This window comes from Protobothrops mucrosquamatus, unplaced genomic scaffold (genome assembly GCF_001527695.2).
Source record: "Protobothrops mucrosquamatus isolate PMUCROS unplaced genomic scaffold, P.Mucros_1.0 scaffold1591, whole genome shotgun sequence".
Lineage (NCBI taxonomy): Eukaryota > Metazoa > Chordata > Lepidosauria > Squamata > Viperidae > Protobothrops > Protobothrops mucrosquamatus.
In genome coordinates this window covers 379,055-389,398 of record NW_015387754.1, presented here as the reverse complement: position 1 = coordinate 389,398, position 10,344 = coordinate 379,055, and the positions used below count along the sequence as shown (strand labels likewise).

The following is a 10,344-nucleotide window of genomic DNA, read 5'->3' as shown; positions in this document are numbered from 1 at the left end:
TAAAGCCATCCAATTTACTAGCCATCATGACATCTTGTGGCAAAGAATTCTACAGACTAATTATGCACTATTTTAAAGTTCCTTCTCATCAAGTTCATTGGATGCCCTCATAATATAACAGCCTTTCTCTGGATCATGCAAGATCCATATTCTACAGGCATGACCCATAGGTCCCCCTTCCCCCCCCCCCCCATTTAAGCATAGTCTTTTCCACATTTCTACACTCCACATTTTCCACATTAAAACAGGAGGTGTTTTGAGCACCTTGATGATTTTGAATGCGCTTGCTTGCGCCTTTAATGGCTCTTATATTCTTTTTGAACTGCAGCAAGCAGAACAATATACAGAATCACAGATAGATGTCTATGGAGATTCTCAGTCATCCAGGTGCTGGGCAGTTTTTTAAAGAGAAACAAGAAAGTCAGTTGCCTCCTATATAAAAGCACCTTTGGGACAACCATGACCTGGATGACTGAGAATCTCCATAGACATTTAGCCATGCACTTTGGGATGAATACCCTTCGAATAATGAGGGAGTATGAACGGATTTCCAGAAAACATTGAAGACTACAGGAACCATTTGGACTTCAGTTTGAGAAGCAGACAACATAGACTCATCCCCAACAGACTGCGCCTGTCTTCAACAGTGAAGGGACACAGCCAGGGCAGAAAACATCCTGCACCTAAGAAGGCTCCACACACACTTGTACTACTCAGGTGACCCTGAGGACACAGATAAACCATCCAATCAGAGCTGAAGAAGCTTCTTGGATGAAAATTGAAATGTTTTCAAAGAAAAATAAGAAAGTCCAGTTGCCTTCTGAAAAAGCACCTTTGGGACAATCGCAGATACAGATATTTTTTTAGATCCTTTCCTTTTTCCCCTTCCAAAATATCTGCCCAAGATCAAAGACTCATGAGTGGGCTGAATAAGCCATTCTGTTTTGTAAATCATGGATTGTGACTCTGCATATTTGCAAGCTCAGCCAGTTATGGTTTGCTCAATGCCATGATTTGTTAGCCAACATTTTAAAGTTTCTGTTTGAGTTCATGTACAAGAACGCACATTTTCTATGTGCTCTAGAAAGAAGGAAAAGAAGGCCCCAAAACATGTCTCAACTTATAAAAGAATCTTCTTTATCAACTTAGCATTTAAGAAAAAGTATTCCGCACGAAAGGTGAACCCAGAGACAAAGCCTGAGGATCACTGTCATAGGTAGTTATGAGCCGGCAATGTATATTTTAGTTGATGATACTTGATCAAAAATGATCTAATGTCATGACTACAACGGCCATTACAGTTCAGTGATCCCTACCACAAAACTTTCCACAACATCACAGGGAATGAAGAATTCTACTATTGTGTAACTCAAACAGCTCACATTCTCCCAACTCTATGATCCGTAGGTGAGTATAGGTTTACTAGGTAACTTATTCAACTTCTTGTAATTTACGGCTTCAGACTCTGGAATGGCTTAACTGCTGTAAGAATATTAAGAAACCTGTTGCAATATAGTTGTCCCTCTTACTGTTAACAGCAGAGCCTGACTTAAGTACTAGGAAGGTGTTCAAATCCTTTTAGTGTGACCTTTATGGATAATTATCCAGAATGTTTACTAGATGATTTACTTTTGTTATTCTTCAAATAAACTTTTGTCTGGGTGAATGTGATGAATTCTAATCCTTTGACCCCTTTGCCATCCAGTTAATCCTTCCCACTTCTCCCAACTATCAACTCTCAGCCATATTTCTTTGTTCCCATCAATCTCTCCTTCCACTATCTTTAACATCCCATACACAAACAATTAACTTTTCTCACCAGTCCATATCCGACCTTAAACCCAATCAGTGGCCATGTTATTTTTCATTAATGGAATAAACTGATTGGTCATGTCATACAATACAAGAAAACAACTTAGAATTGTTAACCAGCTGAATCTATTTAATATTGCAGGGATATATAAAAAAATCTAGAAATGCACTCAGATCAGCTACCAAATGTTTACTTCTCTTCATTCTCACCCCTGCAAAAATATCTTGCAATGGTAATTCCAATTAATATTTATACAAAAATCAGGAAATACAGGAACATAATGGATAGCGGCTTGCACTGCACCATATTTATAATCCATTAAATATTTGGAGACATGATCACTCTTTCTTGATGATTTAAAAAAAAAAATCTATCCCAAGATTTTACCAAGATCAGAAAAACAACTGAAATTCATCAATTATGTGGTATCCTTAGCATGTGTTCATTTCATACTAACCAATTACAGCTGATTCTGAGACTTTAGTATAGGCAGTCCCTGACTTATAACCCTTCATTTAGTAACTGTTCAAAGTTACAACAGCACTGAAAAAAGCGAGTTATGACAGGAATTGGGTATGTCTAGTTTAACGAAGAGAAGGACGAGGGGTGACAGGATAGCAGTGTTCCAATATCTCAGGGGCTGCCACAAAGAAGAGGGAGTGAAGCTATTCTCCAAAGCATCTGAAGGCAGGACAAGAAGCAACAGATGGAAACCAATCAAGGAGAGAAGCAACCTAGAACTAAGGAGAAATTTCCTGACAGTTAGAACAGTTAATCAGTGGAACAACCTGCCTCCAGAAGCTGTGAATGCTCCAACACTGGAAGTTTTTAAGAAGAGACTGGACAGCCATTTGTCTGAAATGGTATAGGGTTTCCTGCCTGAGCAGGAGGTTGGACTAGATGACCTCCAAGGTCCCTTCCAACTTTATTATTATTATTAGATTTTCACCCTTACGACCGTGCAGCATCCCTGTGGTCATATGATCAAAATTCGGACACCTGGCAACTGGCATGTATTTATGATCGCTGCACTGTCCCAGGGTCATGTGATCACCATTTGTAATCTTCCCAGCCAGCTTCCCAAAAGCAAAGTCAATGGGAAAAGCCAGATTTGCTAAATGTCCACACGATTCACTTAACAACTTTGGCAAAAAAACCCAAAACTTTATAAAATGGGGCAAAGCTCACTTAATAAGTGCCTTGCTTAGAATGGTAATTTGGGGGTCATTTGTGGCCGTAAATCGAGGACTACCTATAGTCAGTTAAATCTTATTAATTCAAGTTGCAGTAAAGTAGGCTTACCAATACTGATCTCATCGTCTGTTTCAGCATCTCCAATGCATTCAAACTGAAAATCTTGAAGCGACTGGAAAAATTTTTGTACTGCCATTGAGAGAGCTGTAAAATAAAAGAGCAAAAGTTAGTCTTGAGTTTCTTCTTAGAACGCAGTGTTTCACTGAAACAAGAAAAGTTAAAGATACAAAATTTAAAACACTGACCAATACTTGGAAAGGCAAAAGATAGTCTATTCCAGGGGTCTTCAAACTTGGCAACTTTAAGACTTGTGGACTTCAACTCCCAGAATTCCTCAGCCAGTTTGAAGACCGCTGGTCTATTCTATTGGAATTCCACAGCATGCTACATCATAGGTAGGAATAGACACATTTTTTTCACAAATAACTTTCCAAGTTCCATGTTTAAAATTTAATTTACATTTATAAAAGTATAACAAATACCATATATACTTCATGTACTGTATAAGTCTATCTATGGATAAGCTGAGCCTTGAATTTTTAACCAAAACACCATGAAAAATGCACCGCAAATAAGCTGACCCTTAAAATGTTGTATATTTTAATTTTCACCATTGGCTTATCCATGGGTAATCCCTGATTTTTTTTCATGGGATTTTGGTTAAAAATTTGAGGGTCATCTTGTCTGCTAATGAGCTTATACGTGAGTACATAAGGGATATATGATTACTACCGTATCTACCTGCGGATAAGCTGAATGCAATGGGTGTATATTGGCACCTAAAATTTTTAATTTATTTGCAAATATATATGGTATAAATTTTCTTGCTCCTTGTATCCTAAATATGGAGATTTTGAAGGCTGGGGGAGTAAAATGAATTGTGAATTATCACTTATCACAAGATGGGCATTTATTCATGCAATATAATTTGGATATGGAAGATGAAGAGAAAGATGTTAAAGTGTTTTATTTCCTCACAATGCAGGGTCCACTTTTGGGGGAGGATCAAAGAGTGTTGATTGATTAGTTGTGACAGGCACTGACTGACCAGCTTGTCACCTCAGCCTCATGTTGTAGCTGAGAGTCTGTGACTGGGCCAAAGTCACCCAGCTGGATTCCACAACTAAGGTGGAACTAGAACTCTCAGTCTCCAGGTTATTAGCTGGTATCTTAACCAGTAGATCAAACTGTCTCTTTCCATATTAAATTATCTATCTACAGATTTTTTTTATGGGGCCATCATTTTAAGTGTGTAATCTTACACTTCCCCTCACCATGGGACCTTCATATTCCCCTTTAAAGCAAAGCAGAAACTCCTATAAATTCATCCCAAGGCTTTGCTCTCCGCTGCTCTGCCTGTAGAAATTCTGAGAAACTAGCTGTGAATTGAATTATGATTATTAAAAACAGAAGTTCATCTGGTGGCCTTCTTGATGTGTTGAGCTACTGTATTATCTCATTTTTTGTAAAGGTACATTTTCCATTAAAAAAAGGCATTGAGTGAATGTTGGACAAAATTAGCGGATATCTCTTCTTCTTTAAATGTACAAAAACACGCATTGAAGAAATATATCATTTTTATTTTGCAACTAAACATCTGAAAATTGACAACCAAGTGTTCAGTTTGTTTTGGCAACAAAAGCTGGACCTCATTCTTTCCAACTGTGATCCAGAAAGAAGTGTGTTTTCCCTTAGAGGCCTATGAAGGATTCTTCAAATTAAAAATCAAGTCAGTTAAATAGTAGGCTTTCCTTAAAAGCTCCCACTTGTTCCTACCCTGCCACCACTAATAAGTCCTGCTTCCCAAGGCCACCACCACATAATTAATTTGGGATTAAAAGAAAAAAAAACACTGTTTGGTCCCATAATTCAACTAGCAAGGTGCACAGGCAGCTGAGAAGATGGTTTAACAGGCTCCCAACTCCACTTCATTGCAGGGTGAAACCCAAAGTTTATTCTCCCTCAGGAATACACAACAGGTAGTCCTCGACTTATCATCAAAATTAAGCCCAAAGTTTCTGTTGCTATGTGAGACATTTGTTAAATGAGTTTTGTCCCTTTTTACAACCTTTCTTGCCACAGTTGTTAAGTGAATCACTGCAGTTGTTAAGTTAGTAACATGGTTGTTAAGTGAATCTGGCTTCCCCAATGACTTTGCTTGTCAGAAGGTCGCAAAAGGGAATCACATGATGTCAGGACACTGCAACCGTCATAAATATGAGTCGGTTTCCAAGCATCTGAATCTTGATCACATGACCATGGGGATGCTGCAACAGTGATAAGTGTGAAAAATGGTCACAAGTCACTTTTTTCAGTGCCGTTGTAATTTTGAAGGGTCACTAAACAAACTGTTGTAAGTCAATGACTATCTGGACATGTGTACCAATTGGTAGGACTAGGCCAGGGGTAGGCAACCTTGGCTCTTTTATGACTCGTGGACTTCAACTCCCAGAATTCCTGAGCCAGCCATGCTGAGGGGAAAGGGAGAGTTTCCAAGCTGAGCCATGCTGGCTCAGGAATTCTGGGAGTTGAAGTCCACGAGTCATAAAAGAGCCAAGGTTGATTACCCCTGGCCTAGGCAAAACTTTCAGAAGAGCTGCTTTGCAGTATATGGAACAACTCTTTGTGAATCATTAAAGCAGCCTTGGTTTTCTATAGAATGTTCTGTTCCAACTGTTGTTTTTTTAAAAGAAATGACTACACACACACACACACAAGGATACAGCTGGGGATAGCTTTTAAAACAGCCTTTTGAGAGCTGAAAAACAACAACATGGTTTTCATGAGAGGTGCTCTCTTTGTGTTCCTGCATGTTGCAAAGCAATCCTTTCAAAAGCTTTGCATGGTACTAATATCTAAGATGCCTTTTCCTATTTTACTTTCATGTGGGCATGATGGCTCAACAGTTAAAGATGCTGAGCTTCTCAGCTGGCAGCCCAGGTTCAAGACCGGAGCGCTGCATGAAGGGGTGAGCTCTAGTTCTTGCCCCAGTTCTTGCCCACCTAGCAGTTTGAAAACATGCAAATGCAACTAGATAAATAGGTACCACTTTGGTGGGAAGATAACAAGTGTTACGTGCGCCCCAGTGTATAGTCATGCTGGTCCACAAAAGCCTCTTTGGACAATGCTGTCTCCTTCAGCTAATAAACGGAGAAACAGTTAGCATTACCATTATACTTTCATGCTGCTTAAAATTCATCACCAAATCAAGCTTTTTAATAGCAATAGCAATAGCACTTAGACTTATATACCACTTCACAGTGCTTTACAGCCCTTTCTAAGCAGTTTACAGAGTCAACCTATTGCCCTCAACAATCTGGGTCCTCAATTTACCGGCCTCGGAAGGATGGAAGGCTGAGTCAACCTTGAGCTGGTGAGAATTGAACTGCTGAACTGCTGGCAGCCGGCAGTCAGCAGAAGTAGCCTGCAGTACTGCATTCTAACCACTGCGCCACCACGGCTCTTTAAAATGCTGATTACTGCATAATTTTTAAATACATGCTCATCCACCCATACTGAATATATTCTGTTGTATACATCCCTTCCCAAAATCCAAACACTGAAACCAGCAATTGGATGAAAGCAAGATTGCTTCAGAGATTATACCTCTTCTTACAAAACCTCAACCCACAGACACCAAGTTAGCTACACCAAGTTTGAAACATAGGGTGTATGGAAGCTTTATAAATAGAAATGGTACCCTGGCTGTCAAAAATACTAGACCTCATTGGCTAATCAACATAGCGAGAGATGAAAATACTGAAAAATATGCATTCCAAAATAACATTGCCTTTCCTTTAAAGTGGTTGTGGTTTTCAAAAGCTTAATGCCTTCAGGAAATCCTTTTTACATCAATCCCTGCATGTCTACTCCACAAACTATAAATATTGCAACATGCAAGGCAGGTTTTATGGTTCCCAATCCATTCATCATAGGCCCTAGTCAAGCTGGTCGGGCTCTCCTTGTGAGCCCCAAATTAAGCATATGGTAGCTTCATATTACTGTACAGGAATCAGGTAGGCTGTTAAGGGAATTTCGTGACTAATTCTCCAAATGAGAAAAAGTCCCAATCAGCCTTCTGAATAAAGTTTGCAGCCTTAAGCCAACCAAACAGATAGTGAATCTGGAAAAAAGAAAAGGAAGACATTAAAATCCTCCTTGCAAGTTAAAGATCGAAAATTATTTCCCTTGACTTAACTTGTGACATGAGTTGCAGAGATGGTTAATAGTTAGGCTCGGTTACATTAATGGAACACGGGAGGCTGACCTTGAAGAATTTAAAATAATGTTAGTTATTACATTTTTATCCAGATTTATTACTTTGGAGTTCCTGGGCCTCTCTCAGCTTGGTTGTTTTCTTGCAGACATTTCATTACCCTCTTTGTTTACATAACGTGGCTTGCCCCTGTCAGTATTGGTGTTCTCGGTGGTTCCTTGATTAAGACCATTGTATAATGTTTGACTTTGTCTGAGTTGGTAGTGCCTTGATTGGGGTATTGTTTATTGCTTGATTGTTGGTGTAGTAATAATCTTGGTGTTAATCTCTGCTTATTTGGATTTTGACTGCTCACAAAGAGGTGGTCTTTTAACTTTTGGATTATCTCTTCTGAATGGTATGTACATGTTGTTTATCTCTGTGCCTGTTAATGGCTGATCTGTCTCAGGGCCAGAAATTCTTCAGTGTTTTTGGACTTAGTTTTCTCCATGTGATCAGTGACAGGGTATTGGTGTTTTTAGGAACTCACATTTGACAGTGAGTTCCTAAAGTTCCTTACTGGAGTTAATGAACTGCCTTTATTCTGGATTTCATTGGATTTGCAAACTTTCTTCAAATGGGTTCACTGGAAAGCAGCATATTAAAATCTAACTCCCCAAAACCTCATAAGTTTCAGCAAAAAATTAAGAAAGATAAGCATGGAACACAAGAAAATTAATGTACCTGCTATAAAAACTGGGAAAGAGAAAAAAGCCCCCCAAATACTTTCCCCTCCAGTAATGACACAGGGGCACTGGATGACTACATCTTCTGCAGGCAAAATACTGATTATGGTTATGATATGACACCCTGGCTTAAAAAATACTTTGATAGGGTTTTGCTCTAAATCATTTGGCCTATAGCAGGGGTCCTCAACCTTGGCAACTTTAAGACTTGTGGACTTCAACTCCCAGAATTCCTCAGCCAGCTTTCTTTGAAGGGATTTGAAGTCCACAAGTCTTGAAGTTTCAAGATTGAGGACCCCTGGCCTATAGTAATGCAAGATAGGGGTTAAGCTGTTGGACTGGCACTAGAGCAGCCCAAATTCAAGTTCTACCTTCATTAGGAAAGTTTATTGAATGACTTAGGGCCAACCATTTCCTTTCAACCTCAGCTTACTTCACAGAGGTGTAGTGAGGAAAAATGGAAGAAGCCGTTTTGGACTGCTGACAAAGAACACAGGCAGTTTCAAAGATTAAGACTTTTAGAGGCCTCACTAAATGAAGTAAATTGGGTAATCATTATACAGTGGGACTTTATAATTCGGGCACCTAGCATCTATGAAATACTCTTTTCAGATAGGTTAAAGTAGCCCTGAAAATTTGTGTAATGCTGCCCAAAAACCTTTCTGCTCTTTTGGGCTTTTTCAATGTAGCTCCTATCATTTAGGCACCCTAGTTTTAAAATACTGCAAGTAGTTTTATTTGGGAGTGGCTATCTACTTTTTGTTTATTTATTGTACGTTGCCTCTGACTTTCTGATTCTATTCATTATTTGCTGAAAGCCATGTGGAAAAATTTAGTGAATCAACAATTCCTGTTATCATTTAAAAAAAAAAATCTCAGTTGATTATTATAGTTAATCCTCAACTTACAACCAATCATTTAATGACCAAAATTATAATGACATTGAAAAAAGGGGTTTTACAGCCAGTCCTTGCACTTACAACTGTCACAGCATCCCCACAGTTACCTGATCAAAATTCAGGTGCTTAGCAACTGGCATGTATTTGCGATGGCTGCAGGATCTTGGGGTCATGTGATCCCCATTTGCGAGCTTCCTAGCCAGCTTCCAATAAGCAAAGTCAAAGAAAGAGCCCAGTCCATTTAATAACTGTATGATTCACTTAACAACTGCAGTGATTTGTTTAATAACCATGGGGGGAAAGTCATAAAATCAGGCATGATTATAATCACCTTGCTTAGCACCAGAAATTCTGGTTTCAATTGTGGTTATAAATCAAGGATTACCGGTAAATACTAGGATTTCTTATAACATTGGATTGAGTGCCTTTCTAGGATGCTAAATCCTATCTGCATCTATTAGTTATGACAGCTAAATACAGGTTCTGATGTTATATGTCACGATGCCAGAAGGTGAGAACAAGCGAAGAATGAATTCTAGAATTTGCCAAGACAAGGATGGATTGCTAAATGTTGCCAAAAGCTGAATAATACATCCAACAGACTACTTACAACCAATTTATGTTCGGCTTGCTTATTTAGAAAAAGCCATTCACTTTCACAGAACATGATTTTCTTTCTACTCCATCCGTCTCCTTTTGTTAGCAGAAGCTTAACTGAAGCTCGTCCCAAACTCAACATTTCCTTTTCTAGCAAGAGCTGTCTGTCTGCACTTGTTTCTCTTTCTGGCCAATTTTCTAAAGAACTTATTAACCAGATAGTTTGCATAATAAAACCAGGGCCTGGCAGTGGAGGGGGGGGAATCAGATACAAGCAAATGCAGAACCTAACCAGCAAAAAAGGAAAGACTTCTGGCCAAAAAATTTACAGGCTGATTAGCCTGCGTCAACAGTAGATCTACTGTCTTCTATAATGAGTGGTCTTTCACATATTCTGCATTTCTGCTATGTGCCAGCTTGCAAGCAATGGAACAACAAGCCAAAATATTTAACCGGGTTTAGGGGGGAGGGAGATAGAGGGTCTGATTGTTCTTCTCATAATAAAATAGCAGTGACAAACAAGATGAGTGGATTGACCCTAATTAAACCCACGTTTCCCCTTAATATCTAGGACATTGCTAGCAACTGGATAACAACCCTACATGCAGTATTTCATATTTCCTCCCTACCAGCATCTAACCATTTTTGTTAAAAAAAATGTAATCACATGTGAAATATTATTACTTCTAAATTTAATAGCAATTGATGTGAACAATGTAAGGACTCCAGTTTGGAGGCAAGGCTTTGCCTCTTAATTTCTCTCTTTGAAAACCACCCCAAAATTCAAAAAGGGGTTAAAAAAAAAGTCAAACTATTTGACCTCCCCCTCTGAGAAGATTC

The 10,344-nt window shown here is 38.9% G+C and overlaps 1 protein-coding gene across 1 annotated transcript in view; it reads right to left on the bottom strand.

Annotated features, from left to right (window-relative positions):
• Window positions 1–3,071: 3,071 nt before the first annotated feature.
• The window catches only part of LOC107293340 (rho GTPase-activating protein 42-like), a 31,422-nt gene continuing 24,149 nt past the window's right edge, over window positions 3,072–10,344 (bottom strand). The window contains exon 2 of the mRNA XM_015822489.1: window positions 3,072–3,211. Within this exon, the coding sequence (XP_015677975.1) occupies window positions 3,072–3,211 (140 nt within the window). The remainder of the gene's footprint in view (window positions 3,212–10,344) is intronic.